The following is a 20454-nucleotide window of genomic DNA, read 5'->3' on the forward strand; positions in this document are numbered from 1 at the left end:
CCAGAACATATGTATCTGGAAGGAGGTTTGGGTGGAGAGCCAGGCTGGCATTTCTTTGACAAACCCTCTCCCTTCCCAGACCCAGCACATCACATTGGCTCAGCATCCCCCTGGCAACAAGACATAGGTCAGGCACTCCCCTAACTGCTGCCGATGGGGATGGAGCACATAGTGTAAGTGTCTCATCTGCCCTCTGGGGACACCACCTGGGGCAGGAATTCTCCCATCTCCCAAGCAGAAGAGAGGACCTAGCTGGGATCCCCCCATAAACCACCTAGATCCAGGACATGGTCCAAGGAGTTCATATCCACCCCACAAGGGCACCATATGGGACAGGAGTCCCCCACCTTCCAGCATCGTTGAGAGAGAGGTGGTGTGTGTGTGTGTGTGTGTCAGTCAGACCAGGCTCCCCTCAACTACCTTGTGATCCCAGCACATAGTACTAGAAGCCATCTCCTCACTCTGGGATAACAACCTTTTCCTATGGCTGGCTAATGTAGTTAGACCTGAAGCTCAAATGGCTGCAGTTTATGCTGCAGTGCTGGAGGCTCATGGGTCAAACCCTATTGATGCATGAAGGGGAGTTTGTTACAGTCAGATATAAAATAACTTGTTCATACACTTTTCCTTAAAAAAGCAATCCTAGGCAATTGTATTAAAAAACTACATTAAAAGATTATTTAGGATGTAAAGTCCAGCACTCAAAGTTATAAAATGTCAGTTTATGGTTGCCTATGGATCCATAATTTGTCCCTTGTGCCTGTGCATTATGATCTTTAATTACGTGATCACATAGTATTTTTGCCACAGGACTTGTTAGATGCACAGTTTGGACACACAACAGAGCTGAGTTAGATGCACAGGCCACCATAATTCTTGCATTTCCTAACTTTAAAATGAAAAGGAGTACTTGTGGCACCTTAGAGACTAACCAATTTATTTGAGCATGAGCTTTCGTAAGCTCATGCTCAAATAAATTGGTTAGTCTCTAAGGTGCCACAAGTACTCCTTTTCTTTTTGCGAATACAGACTAACACGGCTGTTACTCTGAAACCTAACTTTAAAATGTTTGACTTTGCAATCTAAATAACATTTTAATGTAGTTTTTTGCATGTAGTGTAATATATGTTTCTACGTGTATACACACATTTTGTCTCTTTATAAAAAACACATAATACAGGGTTTTGCAATCTTTACATAGCGTGCACATGTGTATACCCCACATTCACATACCCTTTTCTCTTTCTTGCCCACAGGAATGCATGCATCTCCCAGTGAAATCAGTGGGACTGCTTGTAACTATTGAGGGCAGAATCTGACCCTTTTACAGAAGAATTATTGCTCCTTTAGTTGATCTTGAATTTCAAAAGAAAATTTCCAATTTGCTGAATATTTTGATCATACCACCATCACCATGCAATGTTTAAAACCCTGTGTAATTGCAATATCTCCTTCCCAAGAAGAGGTACTGGATAGGAAGAATCCATGTCCCTTACGCTCCACATTGGGAAATCAAAAACAGGTAGAGGAGATGCACTTTGCATGGAAAGGCGCTGACTACATGGCTTCCTTTCAACCCTCCCCCAATGAACGTCATGAAAAGGAGAAAATGTCTTCTGCTCTTCGTGATGCAAAAATAGCATGAGTGATGGAGAGAGAGAAGACTGAGATGTACCAGGGAAAATAGGTGGCCTCAGAGCCAATGAGAGAATCCTTTCTGCTGCTGATGCCATCCACCTCGATGGAGACCCATATCATCACTGTGAAATCCAGCGAATTCGGATGACATTTCCCCCACCCCAAGCGACTTACTAACAATTAATCCAATAAACCTTGGGAGTCAGATCAAAAGGACCAAGATGCCACTGCTGCCAAGGAGAGGGCTTCAGGAACAACTCACACCAAATGTAACTCACGTTCTTACCTACCTGTGTTCCAAATAATCCAAAACCTGACTAAAATTAGGTTTAGAGTCACACACTGTCAGGTTTGCTTATAACTCCCTACTTCACAGAGACAGGAAGCTAACTCATAGTTTATTTAAAATTGGAGGAGGCTGAGAAAACCTGAGTCCAACTGTATTTGCAAGACAATCTGAGACATGATGTAGTGACTCAAAGATGATTTCTCTGAGGCCCACAGACCACAGTTGAGAAAATATCAGAAGAGAAGATCAATAGACTTCTGTTTCATTCTCTTTGGACTAATGCAATTAATTAAATCATTGTGCACAGTACTGACCTGCCTTTGGCCTACATGAGAATGCAATGTTGAACCAAAAATATTCTGTTACACAGGGATTACTACAGCAATTACACAGCTATCACCATCAGACTAGAGGGAATATGATGATGGTTAGGTACACTATGTACAGTAGTCACCCTAGTTTTTTGGTAAAGGAATTGAAAATCTATTGATGATCCTGGGCCTCCAAAGCACTAATACATCCCGCTGTTGCCTTGATGTTGAGCCACTTTGGCTGGTCAAACAAAAATTTACTGTATATTTTCATGACAATATAGCTAAATTCCACAGAGCACTCCTTCACTTTACCTTAGAATTAAAGCTGGGGTGCCAATAAATAAATATGGAACTTTTAGGAGGTCTAACTTTCCCTCCAGTTGTGAAATGCTTGACAAAAAACAAAGACATAAAAGTGTTCTGAAAGCAAGAGGAAAGACCTCTTTTTTCCTTCTTAAAGATAACCCACTACCCAGCACACTTAATATTTTGAAAGATGGAGAGCAGCTGCATTCTAGTTGTTTAAGAGTGTTGCACGGGCACAACAGGAATTGTAGACAAGCTCTTCCACCCCATACCTCTGGCTAGGTGTAATAAACACTTTTGGGGAAAGCAATTTTGGTGGCACCCATGCCAGATCCTTGCTCAGCCAGTCTCAAAATTCAGTTCCTTGTTTCCTTACCCTCTGTTTTCGCAGGCTTCCTGGGCTGGTAGGAGATGGGCTTGGAGACTTCCCAGACCGGGGAGTAGAAAGCTGGCTACCAGGGGTTCCATTAACTAGAAGAACAATAAATAAATACAGAAATAAATGTTTGGCTCACGGTACCTACAGAGTAAAATCAGAGGAAAATAATTAATAAGCATGTCTTAATTCTATCTACTTTTTCTTAAGGTACCCATTCACTCTTTTCAGATTTGTAAATGTTAAATAAGGTAGTGCAGAAATGAACTGCTCTTCTAGCACTGTGATTCTCACACTGCCGATTTATACAGTGCTTAAACAAAAAAGTAGCCAATCTAAAATGATTGTTTAAGTCAGTGGTGATGAACTTCATTAAATTTTATTAAACTGTATAGTGCCTATGCATGCATATCATGGAAAGCCATAATGCTTTGTTGCCTTAACAAATATTACCTATATTTAATCCCTTTCATCCCATTTAATTATGCTTCTCTATGCTATGAACTAGGAATAAAAAGCAGCACTGCTTGCAAGAAGAAATCACTGTAGCTTGCTGTTAATCCCTCACTTGTTTGAAGGCATTTTTGCATTACTATCTGACCCAAACATCACCCCAGAACTAACTCGGATGGACTTCAGACATAAAAAAAGAACTGGCCATAAAATCTCAGGTATACATTATACCATACCATCACTTTCTTAAATAGTTAAGTTCCTTCAAAATATTTCAAAGTATTTAATTTTAGAAGCATTTTCAGCCTTATATGACATGCTCTTTAAAATTAACAAATACTGAATACCTGAAGAGAATCATAGTGTACTACAAAATAATCACATAGAGCATGCCAATAATGTTCTTAAAAACTTACTAAAGCATAGAAAGAAATGCTTTTATATATATATACACACACACACACACATATATACACACACACACTCTTTAAATAAACAACTGGCATATTAACAATCCATATTTGTCAGTTTCAGAAAAAAATAAGCAACTAGACACCTGAATTCTCAATCTTATATGAATATTTACATACTAAGGTATCAATAAGGCATTTAACTTACCTTCTATGAGTTCTAACATGGACACAGTCTTAGTGTTTAACCTGATGATAGCAAGCACAACAATTCTTTTCCTGTACTAAGCCAAGCTGGAGCAAAAATGGGAAGCGGTGGGATTAGTTAAGGATAGCTAGGGCTGCTCACAGAGTGAGCTGAATGAGATGCAGGACTCATAAGCAGAAGCCTTTTCTGCGTAAGGCTGACGTCTTCAGAGCAGCAGTGGGAGGTGCAGGTGCTGTCTTAGGGCTACATCAAAGGTGTCAATTAAACATAAAGCCACTGCTTCAGAATGCTGAGCAACTGCAACCCCCACTCTGATTCCATGAAGCCCAGAAAGCCTAAGCAATTTTATATGCTGTGCACTGAATCATAATGAAGAGCCTTCGGGGGCAATATACCAAATGACTCATCTGAAAATCAAAATGACAATAACTCTTGTATACCCTTGGCTGACTGGCAGTCTAGCAACTGCTAAATCCTTCAGAGAATGCAGTCAGTATTTTAATAGATTTTTCTTAATGTAGAAAATATCTCAGTGGTAAATAGTAGGCCCACATACATTTATCTTCTGATGCTGCTCTAAAGAGCATTGTAAAACATGTTATACAGCATAGTAACTAAAGATCACCATTCTGCTGCATGTTACACATCTCAATACCTGCCTTTTGCAATGCATTTGTTAAGAGAAAAGTGTACAATAGCTTTGTGGTATCCACAGGAATGACGAGAAAGTTAATTTGCGTGTAAATAGGCTGCCTTTAAGGACACACATTTCACTCAGCTAGGCTTACGGTTCATAGCAAGGGTAATGGTTTGTACGTATCAACACAGTGTTGGGGGAGCTTGTGGCACATGCACATATTTAGGGAAGTTCATACAGTATCTTGAGGAACGAACAATGTGGGTGTGACCAATAACATGATTTCTGCATCAAAAACTAGTTCTATTAATATGTTGGGGCTGCATGAAGATATTTTGTTTGAGCAGGGAGAGGAAAGGGATAGAGAGATTAAAAATAAGCTGCTCGAGTCCAATCTTCAAATATATATATATTTTTAATCAATGCTAAACTACTGCAATTTTGTCTATGAGGGTATAAACTTGAAGGCCATTTAAAAGCATTAGCTACAGTAGTGCAAAAAGCCTTTTAAACTGATCAGATCGTCTTACACCTGGTTGTTGTCAGGGTGAAAGTCAAGGTGCTGGCCTCTATTTAAGAAACCCTAAATGATTTAGATGCCAGGTACCTCAGAGACCACTACTGTCCCTGTGACTTGCAATACACTTTGTGCTTAGAAGGAATAGTTCAGCTAATCTGTCTCAAAGATTAGAATCAGAGAATCATAAAGGATTAGGGTTGGGAGAGATCTCAGGAGGTTATCTAGTCAAGCCCTGCTCAAAGCAGGACCAACCCCAACTAAATCATCCCAGCCAGGGCTTTGTCAAGCTGGGCCTTATAAACCTCCAGGGATGGAGATTCCAGCACCTCCCTAGGTAACTCATTCCAGTGCTTCACCACCCTCCTAATGAGATAGTTTTTCTTAATATCCATCATAGATCTCCCCCACCGCAACTTGAGACCATTGCTCCTTGTTCGGTCACTGCCACCACTGAGAACAGCCAAGCTCCATCCTCTTTGGAACCGCCCTTCAAGTAGATGAAGGCTGCTATCAAATCCCCCCTCACTCTTCTCTTCTGCAGACTGAATAAGCCCAGTTCCCTCAGCCTCTCATCAGTCATGTGCCCCAGCCCCCTAATCATTTTCGTTGACCTCCCCTAAACTCTCTCCAATTTGTCCACATCCTCTCTGTAGTGGGGGCCCAAAACTGGACACAATACTCCAGATTTGGCCTCACCAGTGCCAAATAGAGGGGAATAATCACTTCCCTCGATCTGCTGGCAATGCTCCTACTAATGAAGCCCAAAAAGCCATTAGCCTTCTTGGCAACAAGGGCACACTGTTGACTCATATCCAGCTTCTCATCCACTGCAATCCCCAGGTCCTTTTCTGCAGAACTGCCGCTTAGCCAGTCGGTCCCCAGCCTGTAGCAGTGCATGGGATTCTTCCATCCTAAGTACAGTACTCTGCACTTGTCCTTGTTGAACCTCATAAAATTTTTTTTGGCCCAATCCTCCTATTTGTCTAGGTCACTTTGAACTCTATCCCTCCCTCCAGTGTATCTAGCTCCCCCCCAGCTTAGTGTCATCCATGAACTTGCTGAGGGTGCAATCCATCCCATCATCCAGATCATTAATGAAGCTGTTGAACAAAACCGGCCCAGGACCAACCCCTGGGGCACTCTGCTTGATACTGGCTGCCAACTAGACATTGAGTCATTGATCACTACCTGTTGAGCCCGATGATCTAGCCAGCTTTCGATCACCTTATAGTCCAGACCGATGCAGATAAGAACATACCAGACTGGTAAATCAATGCTGTGAATAATAATTATATTTAGCAGGGCGAGACATTTCTCATCACTTTTTGATCCACTTTTTGTCCCTGTGAGTGCTCCACTTTAGGTGTTTGTGTGACCCTGTGCTTGTAAAAAAGATTTGTGGTAGCAGTGCCTGGTTGGATTGCACACGTGCAGTTCCTATCTCATGCCGCCTTAGACAGTTATCTAGCACTGTGCTACCAACCGCCTCTCAGTTCCTTCTCTACTGCAAAGCATTCAGTGTGAAACTCTGAAATAGAGGGATGAAGGTGGGTAGTGGAGCACCCAGAAGGACAATCATCTTGAAACATCTCAGTTACTGCATAAGGTAAGTAACCTTTTCTTCTTCGAGGAGTGTCCCTGTGGGTGCTCCATTTTAGGTGACTTCCGAGCAGTGCCCTTCAGCAGAAGGAAAGGACTTTGGAGTTGAGGTCATGGCAGATGATAAATACAGTACATCTGAATATTACATCAGATGTTGCATGATGTTCTAATGCATAGGGTTGTGTAAATGTATGGGCTGAGGCCCAAGTTGCTGCTTTACAGATGTCTGTAATTGGTACATTGTTAAGAAATGCCAGCAAAGCCAATAAAGCTCTGGTGGAATGGGTGTGAATCCCTGTCGGGGGTTGAAAAACGTAGGGGACGTAGCACAATACGATACATTCAGAAATCCATCTGGACAGTGTCTGGTTGGATATGGTGTTTCCATTCGATCATTCAGTGACTGGCATCCCTAATTTTGGAGACTTGTGGAATGTCTTTGTTCTGTCTATGTAAAAGGCTAGCACCCTGCGGGTGTTCAGCATGTGGAGTGTTGACTCCCGTCTATTCCCATGGATTAGAGTACAATGTTGGGAGGTGAATGAGTTGGATGAGATGGAATGCGGAGGTGACCTTAGGTGAGAATTTAGGATGTGGTCTTAGGGTAACTTTATCTTTGAAGAATATTGTGTATAGTGGGTATAGTGAGGGCCCCTTGTTCTCCCACCCATCTGGCAGATGTGATGGCGATGAGAAATCCCACCTTCATTGAAAGGTGGAGGAGGAAGCATGTTGTTAAGGTTCAAATGGGGGTCTGGTGATGCCTCTGAGGACTAAGTTAAGATCTCATGATGGAGTAGGGGTTCGTACTTCAGGGTCAATGTTGGTGAGGCCTTTGAGAAAGCACTGGTGATTGGGTGCATGCAAATGGATAAGTCATCCACCTTGTGGTGGAACGCTGTGACAGCTCAGAGGTGCACGAGACTGAGCTCATGAAGAGGCCAGATTTCTTAAGCCCCAGCATGTATTCTAGTATCAGAGGTAAGGACAAAGAGATCGCTGTTTCTTTGGCACCAATTATCAAATTGTCTCCATTTGTGTAGATATGTGTGATGGGTGAGTGTTCTGCAGCTATTTAATAAAATATTCTGTACTTCCTCTGAGCAGGTCATTTCACGTCCTCAGAGCCATGGAGTAACCACACCTTGAGATAGAGTCTTTCTAAGTCTGGTTGAAGAATTTGGCCTGTGTCCTGAGAGGGGAGATGAGACAGAAGAGGAAGTGTATGTGGCCGGCACACTGCCATTCTGAGAAGGTAAGGAAACCATGTTTGTCGAGACCACATGGGGGCTATCAGGATGACTTTGGACTTACCCAATCTGATCTTGTGAATCACCCGTGCCAGGATGGGGGTGAGAGGGAAGGCGTATAGGTGAGGAGCGTCACGTCCCATTTGATAAGAAAGGTGTTGCCCAGGGAGCGAGGACCCAGCCCTGCTCTGAAGCAAAATTGTGGGCATTTAGCATTGTGTGCCATTGCAAAGAGGTCTACAGTTGGGAACCCTCGGTGCTTGAATATGTTGTATATTCACGTGTCTAATTTCCACTTGTGGTCCTGAGAAAAGTTCCTGCTTAGTGCATCTGCTGTGGTGTCTTGGGATCCCAGTAGGTACGATGCTGTGATGTCGATGTTGTGACTGATGCACCAGTTTCAGAGCTGCATGGCTTCAGTGCACAGAAAGTGTGAGCATGCCCCCTCCAACACACACAACTGTTTATATAGAACATGCGTGCAACATTGTCTGTGAGGACTTGTATGGTCTTATGCTTGACCATGGATAAGAAGTGAGAACACACATTGTGAATGGCGAGTAGTTCTAGTAGATTTATGTGTAGGAGGGATTCTAATGGGGACCAAGGGCCCTGGAGAGAATGAGTGTTCAGATGTGCTCCTCAAGCTAGTAGTGACATGTCTGTCATGATGGTCACCATTGGGGAATTTTGTTCAAAAGGGACCCCAACACAGACAGTGTCTAGTCGTATCCACCAGTGTAGTGATTCTTTTATTTTGTTTAGTATTGTGAGTCATTTGTTTACACTGTGCTTGCATGGGGCGTAGGCTGTCCAGAGCCATGCTTGTAGACACCACACGCTACCATGTGGCCCAATAATTGCAGCCATGTGGCCCAATAATTGCAGGCAAGTCCTCGAAGTTGTCTGAGAACTGTTCAGCATTGTGGAGATGAGATTGGTTAGAGTCACGAACCATTGTCGTGGTAGAGAGGCTATAGCCTCGGGAGAATTGAGGCAGGCACAGATAAATTCTAGGTTTTGCGCTGGTGTTAGTATTGCTTTTTGTGTATTTATTTGTAGGCCTAAGTGTGTAAAGACAGCTGCTGTCCTTTCGGTGGCTTCTAGCTCTACTTGTCGTGTTGTTGCTTTCAATAAGTGGTCGTCCAAATATAGGACTATAATGATTCCCTTTCTGCGGAGGTAGGCTGCTACAACCGTGAGGACCTTCAAGAATATTCAAGGGGCAATGGAGAGGCCAAAAGGTAGAACTTTGTATTGAAAGTGATCCGCTCCTAGAGCAAATCTGAGGAACCTCCAATGTGATGGATGTATTGTTATATGAAAGTACATGTCCTGGAAGTCGAGGGCTGAGAACTTATTCCCCACCTTTCTAGTGCTGGACTTACGGCAATCAATGTGACCATATTGAAGTGTTGAGTCTTCACAAACTTATTGAGACACAATAAATCAAGAACGGGTTTCCACCCTCATTTTTTCTGTGTGAGGAAACAACATGAACAGAAGCCCTTCCCTCTGTGTTTTGTTGGTACCAGTTCTACTGCCCCAAGGTGTATGAGGTGGGTTACTTCTTGTCACAGTAGATGTTCATGAGAAGGGTCCCTGAAGAGGGATGGTTGTAGGGGAGATGGAGATAAATGGGATGGATTATCCAGTCTTGATGATCTCTAGTACTCATCTGTCTGTTGTGATGGATGCCAGACTGGGTAAAAGGGAGTCAGGCAACCTCCAAACGGCTGAGAGATGGTAGGTGGTTCCAGCGCTGAAAGACGTGGGGGTCTCAGACCCTCAACCAAAGTCTCAAAATTGCTGCCTTGAGGGTGGTTGTTGAGATGTAGTAGGCTGAGGTGAGGCTGTTGTCTCTTCGTGGATCTCTGTTTCCGCCCTTGTTGTGCATATTGTCTGTGCAGTTGTGTGTATTGCATGGACAAGAATCTCTGTGAAGTATAATTATTTTCCCTGTCTTTTCTTGGTCCTAGGTGTATAGATGCTCAGGGACTTCTACGCCACCCTCGAGTCCTTGAGTGTGCGGAGGCACTAGTCTGTTTTGGCTGCAGAGGTTAGGCCCTTCAAATAGAAGATCTTTATCAATTGCACCTCTGTGGGGAACCCAGAGACATGTAACTAAGATGCTCTTCTCATTACTAGCACGGTGTTTGCAGACCTCGCTGCTGTGTCTGCAGAGTCCAGGGCAGCCTGCAATATTGTCCTGGCTATAAGCGGTCTTTCAGAGATGATTGACCTGAACTGCTCTCTTTTCTCCTCAGGAACAAATTCAATAAAGTCTGATAGCTTTGAGTAATTCATGTGGTCATATTTGGCAAGTAATGCCTCATAATTGGCAATCCTAAGTTGCAGAGTCACTAAGGAGTAGGCCTTACGGCTGAAGAGGTCAAGCCTCTTCTAGTCTCTGTCATATGGCATGTTTTGGGGGTGGTGTTGTCTTCCCTGTTCATTAACTGCATCTGCCACCAAGGAATTCGGTGCGGGATGCGAGATGAGAAACTCCGTTCCCGTCGACAGCACATAGTATTTTTGTCAGACCTCTTGCACCTGGCTGGGATTGTTGCTGGGATCTGCCAAATTGACTTAACTGGTACCATAATTGCATAATTCATGGGTAGAGTGAGTTTAGAAGAGGTCAATGTCTGTAAGATGTCTTGGAGTTTGTGTTGAGTCTCCTGGACTTCTTACAGTGAGATGTCTAATAAGCTCACAACTCTATAAGAGAGGCCTTGAAATCATTTGAAATAATCCCCCATATTGGGAGGGCCAACTCCTCGTCAGAGGTCTCCTCCTCCTCTCTGACTACCTCTTCTGGAGGCTTGGTACCAAAGGTCAAAGTGAATGATGTGCACTCATCTGGCGGGGGAGGGGTGGGGGAGCTGGGAGGTTTGTGGTGATGTGGGGGGGCATGCTGCCCAAGGGCTCCAATAAGACCACTGTAGTGGAAGAGGCAGTGTTGGCATGCATGGGTGCCTGTACCAGTGTCAATCTTAGGGCCCAGTATAATAGCCCCTGGGCGGTGGTGGATCAGGTCTGGTCGGTGGTGGATGGGGGAAAAATGGTGTGAAGAATATATTTCCCCTTCATCCTCATTGTCACTTGAGAATGCAGGAGCAGATTGAGGTGGAGGGGTGAGGTGACTTGGTACTGACCGTGCCCAAGTGACATCAGTGGTGAGAATAGGAGATTCTGGTGTTGAGGTGACTGTTAGGTCATCCTGATGCAGGAATTGCTGCAGCGCTGATAATATTGGTGCCGTTGAAGGTGTAGCGGTTGGTACTGATGGTTGCGGCGTGGTTGTCAGTGTCGTTACGCACACCGATTGTGTTACGCCGGCAAAAGGTGGTGCTGTGATTTGCAGTGGTGCAGAGCCGTTTTGTGCCAAGTGTCTAGTCTGGTGCCTAGGCATGGGGTTTCGGTTTTCCCTTACTGCCCGTGTCAGAGGTAGCCTGCTTGGGGTCTTTTTCTTTCATTGCACTGGAGGGTGCCACTACTTCAGCTGTGGAGAAGGCTAGTGAGGTCTGTACTGATGGGGTTTGCCAGCTTGGAGAATGCAGTTTCTTGGCAGATTCCCAAGCTGTGGAAGTTGTAGCCTACTTTTTTGCCACCTTTTGGCAGAGTGGTCTTTAGTCTGAGCCATGGAGGAAGGGCCGCTGCCAGAGGCTGCAGTTGGTATATGCAGGGGGGATCCATACTTCGGGCTCAGATGCCAGCCAGAGAGACTTCTCCATCAGGTGGTGTTTAAGTTGAAAGTCTCTCAGGCTTTTAGGTTGTGGCAGAGTGAGCACTTTTGAGGTCTCTATGTCTTGGTGAGGCAGCAAACACACTGCGAGTGATAGTCTGACACAGGTATTGAAAGTCTGCAGGTGAGGCAGCATTTAAAACACGGGGAAACAGGCTTTCCCCTCAGAGGAGTGTTTCTCTCCACATAAGGGGAAACCCAAGACTCTAACGGTTAACAACAGAAACCTAAACTTCTAGTCCAATGGGGAAAAATGTTTTTTTGAGGGAAAAGAAATTAAACAGGGAGAAACGAACTAACTATATTTAGTTTTTGTTAAGTCTAACTAGTGAAAACTATGCTAATAAGACTAGGTACAGAGGCGCTGCTAAATGCTCTGACTCAAGCCAAAGGCAGTAGAGAAGGAATTGAGCGGGATTTGGACACACAGTGCCAGATAACCGCCTGAGGCGGCACAAGATGGTGACTGCGCATGTACAATCAAACCAGGAACTGCTCTCACAAATCTCTGATTACAAGCGCAAGAGTGCACAAACACCTATAGTGGAGCACCCATGGGGACACTCTTCGAAGAAGAATCAAGGTTTCTTTGTTTAAAATTTAATATGGTGAAATACATATCAATAGCTAAATAAACTGTAATAAACTATTAAATTATTTTGGCTGTGTATGCACATGCGTAGATGTGAAACCCTTTGCTTATTGTCAGCTCTTGCTGTGTTATGCTTGCAGGGGCGGCTCTACCAATTTTGCCGCCGCAAGCTGTCGCCGCCGAATTGCCGCCACCGCAACAGCGGTGAAGTTGCTGCTGAATTGCCGCTGCGCTCGGAAGAGCGGCGGAGCTGCCGCCCAAAAGCCGCCGTGGCAGGAAGAGCAGCAGAGCTGCTGCCGAATTGCCGCCGCGGGACACGGACTGCCACCCCATTCTGAATGCCACCCCAAGCACCTGCTTGGAAAGCTGGTGCCTGGAGCCAGCCCTGTATGCCGAATTAACCCTGTAAGGTCTTCAGGGCAAGGACTCATGCTCCAAAGACTAAATAAAAAGACATGGTACACTTATGGTGCTATAGATATAAACAAAAATATAACCACTGAGAACAACTGATACCATCTAATGATATGAATGGTACCTTTTTAATTAAAAAAGGGCAATGAATAAGACAAAGTTGCTAAGTGCCCTCTTGAGAACCTCGCATTAACAGCATACTGTACCAAAACTCATACTCTATTTATAAAGCTTGCCTATTGTAGTCTGAACATCTTGTACACTGTAAAACATGTATGTTTGGCAGATTATTTTGTTCTCATGGATCAGGTTTGCCAAACACAAAAAGAGTGTGTGAGAAGAGAAAGAGAAGGGTGCTATGTGAGACTTTTTCCAGAACAGAATAGATTACACATTCACATCTTAAATATATACCAGTCTAAGTTTAAATTTTTTTTACAATAGTCTCAACAACATGTATAGTTCATGTAGCATAGCCATTAGTCCATCGTTCTGCTAACGCCTGCAATTTGTTGCTCTCCTTCCTCACAAACACTTTCTCTCTCTCAGAGATTATATCATTTTCAAGCAGTTAAGGAACAAAACGTACCTTGTGTTTTTTCCCCTTCTGTTACTGTATTTTCATTGTGTGTAGGTCTATTAGGCTTTGCCTTCACTGCAAAATGATGAGGTGTTTACATCAAATAAGCTATCTCCATGCAATATCCTAGATGGAGACAAGGCACTGTAATTTTTACCTTGATGTAACTAGTCAAGGCCAATCCCCAGGATCAGTATCAGGTTTATTTTTACTAGTTATAGAGGTAAAAACTACCTGTGTCTTGTCTCTACTAGGTTTTTTCATCAAGTCAGTTATCACAATATAAAAACACTTTTCTCAGGGTGGGGAGCAATGAAGACAGACTATTATTGCAGTGTTTTTGTCAATAGACTAGGAATGTCCATGGTAATGATCAGTCTCAGCCCAGCAAAAGATAGGATCCCTCCTCAGGGAATATAATTCCAGCCTCCTGAGCGTCCATGGGGATTTTTAAATCCACAAATCCCAGAAATGGATCACTGTCAGTCCCAAAGCATAAGGATGTGCGCAGTACACTACACTTATAGGGTGGAGTCAAAAAGTGATATTTTTCTGCATTGATATTTTGCTATAAATGATGAATAATTGGCCCTTGTTTCCTCTCTCCTTTTTGCCAGAGTTCATCAGGTATCTATGAATTTGGCTGCCAACTCCATGTAGTGTCAAATAAAAATTAGCAACCAGCTATTGAGAAAGTAGGAACAATCGTTTTTCAGGTGTTTTGCCTCATTGGAAATTTGAAAAATCAGTCTGGTTAACTGATTATGGCTAGGATTTTTGAAAATCCTCTTTTTAGGCTCTTTTGAAAATCCCAATCTAAATGTCTCTATTTCCCCATTTTAAGCCTGGATTTTATTATTAGATAGATGTTATATAAATGATAATCTTCAGTTTCTTCAGGATAAATGCTGAATACCATCAGTATAAGTAAGAAATTAAAAGAACCCAGGATCAAAATAAAAACTGATCTTGATATCCCTAAGAGTGCAGGATTATTTCACTATTTCTATAGGCTTCTACCCCTGGTTGCAGGGAGAGTTGTGCTTCAGCACATTTACGAAAAAAGTGTTAGCTAAACATAACAATAATGTGGGTATAAATACGTTACCCCACTAAAGACAATCTGATTTGTCAAGTCCCTGCCTTAGGGACCTAAAAGGCCTTCTTGAGATATATCTGACCAAGGTGGTTGAAGAAGAGTGGTCTCTGGGATGGCTAAGAATGAAAGCTCAAAGCAAATGAAAATGTACCCTTTTGCAATAGAACATAGCCACCTCTTCTCTGATACAGTACAGGACAGCAGAAGCATTCATTCTATAGCAAGTCTCATTAAGATCCCATCTGTGCATGCTACAGCCCTATTTTGTTTACAGACATATACAATTTTAAACTGGCACTGGCTTAAAACTTGGTATATGATTCCTTTGCTGAAACATTTTTTTTAAACACACACCACTAGATAATATTATACACTCTATAAATTCTTTATGAACCTTGTCTTCTTCACAGAGGATATAGGTACCATTGAAGTTACACTGGATTTTTATTATACCACTTGCTACTGAAAAACTGAAAGAAAAAAAAATACAGAAGTTTGTACTTAGAAAACTTTCCATAAATCCTGTGAAAATCGAAGTGCAATTTTTGGTTGTTTTAATTTGTGTGACTCATCGTGAAGCTGAAGGAGCACTTGCTTCCATTTCCATTAAAAGCATACCCACATACCATGAGCAGACTTTTTAATCATGTCTTAAGCAGTTGTAAAATTCCTTGTCTCTGACAGAGGATGGTGGCAATGAGGCAGCGGGTTTATGGTGCATTTTTATTATTTTATGGGTGACCTCTCTTTTCTAAACCCCTACAAAATTTATTTCTCCAAACTTACAGCTGAAAAAGAAAGTGTGCGCTCCTGTTTTTATGATGATTTTTTTCTCCAAAATGAATGTACATACAAGTCTAGTGACTAAGGAAGACCATAAGATTGAAATTTATTTTTTATGATATTTCATGCATATGTTTCCAAGAATTGCTATTTGCTGTACTAATTGAAACATTTGTAAAACAAACAAAAACCAGCATATTTTTATTGTCTGAGATTTTGTACAAGGTTTATTATTTAATTTTTATTATATTTAATAATTATTGTACTTTGATGGGCTTTGTTTTTTAAATAATGTCCTCAAATTCAAGTCTCTGGTATTTCTTATTATATCCTATTTACAGATACAATAGGGGCAGAGGTAAAACAGACAGGCAATTAATTCTGCTAAAGGTCAAATGCAAGGCATTACAATTTAGAAGCTATTTTAAAAAAATAAAGAACAGCAAATAACAAAACATGGCTCTGTCAGGACAACCTAATGAAAATATAACTCTTTCCCATTAAAACAAGTTTACCCATTTTGCTCAGTATTGCAATATGACTGCTCCTATGGAAATCACTTCCTAATTATAGGTGGTGCAAATAGCATTGCTTAAAACTTTCCATCATAAGATCCTGTTTTTATTTGCTTTATAACTTTAATGATTTAGACTGAAATTTTCCATGCCAACTGTCTGACTTGGGCTGAATTGTTCTGGAAAGTTTCAGTGAAAACGATGCAGCCATTTATCAAAATGAGTTAGGGGGAAATTACATTTTCCCACATTAATATTCTTATAAATGTTTAATTGAGAAGCTCTATCTCCATGCTTTGGGACAGGGATGTGAAAATTGGGTAGATGTCTACCTAGTACAGGGATGGGCAAACTACGGCCCGGGGCCCACATCCGTCCCTCCAGAGATTTTAATCCAACCCTCAAGCCCCACTCTGTGTGGCTCCCACAAATAGCAGCATGTCCTCTCTCCAGCTCCTATGCATAGGGGCAGCCAGGGGGCTCCGCACTCTGCCCCCATCCCAAGCGCCGCCCCTGCAGCTCCCATTGGCCGGGAACCACAGCCAATCGGAACTGCAGGGCTGGCACCTGTGGACAGGGCAGCGCAAAGAGCTGCCTGCCTGCGCCTCCATGTAGAAGCTGGAGCAGGGACATGCTGCTGCTTCTAGGAGCTTCTTGAGGTAAGCACCCCTCAGAGCCTGCCGCCGACCCCCTCCCGTGCCCCAACTCCCTGCCCTAGCCCTGATCCCCCTCGCGCCCTCCTAACACCTCAGTCCCAGCCCAGAGCACCCTCCTGCACCCCCAACCCCTCATCCCAAGCCCCACCCCAGAGCCTGCACCCCCAGCCGGAGGCCTCACACCTCCTGCACACCAATCCCCAATTTCGTGAGCATTCAAGGGCTGCCATACAGTTTCCATACCCAGATGTGGCCCTCGAGTCAAAAAGTTTGCCCACCCTGACCTCGTATCAGAATGGGGCCACAGAAGGGCAGGGCTTGTAGGAAATGGAGCAGAACGATCTGTAATCACTATGGTACACTTCCCTCTGAACCTAGAATAAAACCCAGGGTTCTTGAGTCTCTACATTCCACTGCCGTGAAATCTGATGGTTAAAAGTCTGCCTCCTCTCCTGCTGGCAGCCAGCTCACAGAGCATAGTGGGTTGTCAATCTCTATCAGTTACTCTGTTAGCTCAAATGGCAGAGGTCTGTGCTGTGGATCCTAAAGATTCCAACCCTGCTGTTAAAATACATGCGAGTCAAAATGGTTCCACATGAAGAAATGTCAGGTTTTTTCTGTTTGCCTTTTTGAAAATCTGGGAAATGACATACAAACCCACTACATTAAAAGAACGTTAAGTTTGCAAAGTTAGGAAATGCCAGATTTAAGGTTGCCTGTGAAATCCTATTTCAGCTTCTTTGTGTATATGCATTGTGATACCGTCTTTAGTTAGATGATCCCACAGTTTTTTCCCCCGCACTGGACCCCTGCCTCATTCAGTACACAGGATGGGCAGTGCTCACTGAATGAACATCTATCCTATATTTCATTCTATCCTTTTGTTCAGTGTATAGCTTTGTGCCTTACTTACTGCACACCAAACAAACCATGCTCTTAATAAAGTATTAATTTTCTTATGGGCTATTCTGTGGCACTCGGTACTGTAGCATCTGAGTGCTTCACAAACATTAATGGATTTATCTTCACAAGACCCCTTGAAGTTAGGTGGTATTACTCCAATTTTACACAAATGGTAATTGAGGCACACAGAGATTAAGGTCAAAAGTCTCCTCTAATTTGGGTGCCTGATTTGAGATGTGAAGGACTGGATTTTTATGAGAACTTACCTTTTTAAGGCACTATTTGTGTTGAGAACATAGCTCTCACTGATTTCAGTTGAAGATGGGAGAGCTCAGCCCTTCTGCAAATCAGACTCCAGATTTTATGTTGGGCCCCCAAATAATGAGGAACCCATAACTAACGGTCACCTGTGAAATGTTTTGCTTAAGCGAATTGCCCAGTATCACATGGGAACTCTGTGGTAGAGGCAAAAATAGGAACCAATTATCTGGGATGGCATTCAATTGCCTAAAGAGACCATCCTTTCGTTCCTGACCGTCCCCGGTCTCATTCACCACGCCCATTCCAACTTGATGGATGCCAGGGGAGTGGTGCAGATCAACCAGCTGGTTAAACCCAGAGCTATAGGACCTCCAGAAAGAGCCACAGATCCTGTAAGGCAGCGGGACTACTCCTTTGGGAAGGGAAGAGTGACTAAAAAAAATGCTGCAAGCGGAATTGCTGCCATTGCTTCTGACCACTATAGTGGCTCCCTTTCATGACTAGAAGGTATACTTCCAACGCACGCAGAGTAGCTCAGGAGTCTTTTAAAGAATGCGGGGTTTCATTGGTTTTTCTAAAAACAAAACCCAGCCATCAAATGGTAAGTCCTCAATGGTTTGTAGCATATCAGGTGCAATCCCCGAATTCTGCAGCCATGAGGCGCTACTCATGGTCACAGCCACCATAATAATTCTGGCCATGGCATCTGCCACATCCAGAGCCGACTGCAACAAGATCTGAGCCACCATACACCCTTCTGCAATGAAGGCCATAAACTCTTCCCTGGAGAGTTCGGGAAACTTGTCCATGAGCGTAGACATGGCTGTCCAATTGAAAAAGTTATATTTAGAGAGCAAAGCCTGCTGGTTCGCTATGCACATTTCCAAAGAGGAGGAGGTATAAATCTTCCTGCCCATTAAGTGCATCCTCTTAGAATCTTTGTCTTTAAAGGAGGACTTATACATCTCCTCATGTGTGCTATCGTTTGCTGAAGTTACCACCAGTGAGTTGGGGCGGGGTGGAAGTAGAAGCCCTCAAAACCCTGCATGGGGATGAAGTACTTCTCCGAATGCTTCGCTGTGGGAGACAATGAAGCTGGAGTATTCCCACAGGGCCTTTGCAGGTTCCAAGAGAGCCTCATTTATTGGGAGGGCTTCTCTCTCTGCAACTGATGACTGGTGAATATCCAGCAGCTTATGCATATTCTCCTGCAGGCATTCCACCCTGATAACCAAGGTAGAAGTCATATGCTTCAGGAGATCCTATATGCCTTAAAGACCTCAGATACCAAGGGAGAGGAGGATTCCAGCACAGTAGAGTCATCCATGGAGGACATGGAAGTGGTATGCTGTGCCGACAATGGGTCCTGTTCTTGCGCCACAGGATCTGTTCAGAATAACCCTGGAGCGCCCGAGCAAATGAGCTCAACAGTTGCTTGCAGCTGAGGTGGTCTGGGAGGAGAAGCCACCATCGGGACCAGTGATCTTGCTCTGGAGCAGGTCAAGTCGGACCTCAGGGACTGAGGAGTGTTCTAAGGATTCCAAGGAGGCCACTGGGCTTATGGATAAAGTATTAGTGGCCAGTAGACACCACGCCAAAAGACCCTGTCCCGATTATGGGACAGATGCCAATCTTGGTACCAATGGTGGTCTGAGGGCTCTCTCTGACACCTATCCAACTATGAGGGACAGACAATCCTGACCTATATCTTGAGGAGTCCTGGAGGTTCTCTGATGACAACGGGGGAGTCGATCCCAACAGGGCAAACTAAAAATCAGATAGATCTGAAGCCCAATACAGGAGCATCATTGATGCCAAAGAGGAATGGTGGATTTGCACTGGTGGTAGTGAATGAGACACACTCCCATCCAGTATCAGGAGAGGTGCCAGTACTGAGGCTAAGGGAGGTACTGAGCTCGATAAAGGGAAGTGCCGCCAAGACAATGATGCTGAAGGATGACCCAATGTTGAAGGAATCTTCTGTGCTAGGCCCAGTATTGGGCCCAATTCCAAAACCTGAGGCCCAGGCAGGGTAAGCTGTGGTGCCGATGAGCCTGGTAGCTCTTTGACACGGCCAGAAGGTGCTAGTGGCATAATGGATGATGAGGCCGTAGAAGGCCATGACACCAGCGAACACTTGAACCTGTAGAGAGTCTGAGACTGAGAAGCAAAGCAGGTCTTATGCCACTGTCGGTGCTGGTGCTGACATCACTGGTACCAAACTCACCATAGTTGGAACCAGAGTTGACAATACAGGCTCTTGGAGCCTTCAGTGCAACATCAGGGAGCAGTTAGATGGACCTGTATCCTGTGTGCCAGAGGGAGTATGGTGCTGTCCAGCACTCCTCTTTGAAGTCAATGAGGAATCACCCTGAGCCCTACAATGATCTTTCTTCCTCTTGGGGAAGATGGCAGAGCCCAAGCGTGGAGCAGCATTACTGGCTAATCTGAAGACGACCACTAAACAGACAAGGGCCTCGCTCCCTAAGCCGGCCTCATGGCCTGCTCCAGCAGGTGCTGCTTCAGCCACAAGTCTCTCACCACCTGAGGCCTCCTTGTGAATGACTTGCAAATGGAGCACCACTCTTGAATGTGTCCTTCACTAAGACACAACAAGCACCCATTGTTGGGAATCGCCCACACACACAGCAGACAATGCTTGAACCCTGGTGAGGGCATCGTGCAGGACAGCCAACTATTCTAATTAATACTAAACTTTATTGAAGATACTACTACTTTATACAAGAAATTTTTCTCAGACACTGAGACAGAAAGCGCAAGGTGAAGAACATCACAGAGATCCGACTCTAGCCATGGGCAGTAAGAAAGAACTGAGGAGATTGGGATAGTGCTGTCCTTAAATAGCCAGGGGAGGAGCCAGAGTTGCAGGGTGTGACTAC

At 43.9% G+C, this 20454-nt stretch overlaps 1 protein-coding gene across 4 annotated transcripts in view; it reads right to left on the bottom strand.

Annotated features, from left to right (window-relative positions):
• The window catches only part of DCLK1 (doublecortin like kinase 1), a 324515-nt gene that overhangs the window by 71237 nt on the left and 232824 nt on the right, over window positions 1–20454 (bottom strand). For 3 of the 4 annotated variants that reach the window (XM_073341871.1, XM_073341880.1, XM_073341902.1), the window contains exon 6: window positions 2924–3018. In XM_073341871.1, the coding sequence (XP_073197972.1) occupies window positions 2924–3018 (95 nt within the window). Of the gene's footprint in view, window positions 1–2923; window positions 3019–3994; window positions 4265–20454 lie in introns of those variants that run through there. The other variant, XM_073341891.1, reaches the window with a different exon arrangement.

The sequence above is a fragment of the Lepidochelys kempii genome, chromosome 1 (assembly GCF_965140265.1).
Source record: "Lepidochelys kempii isolate rLepKem1 chromosome 1, rLepKem1.hap2, whole genome shotgun sequence".
NCBI lineage: Eukaryota > Metazoa > Chordata > Testudines > Cheloniidae > Lepidochelys > Lepidochelys kempii.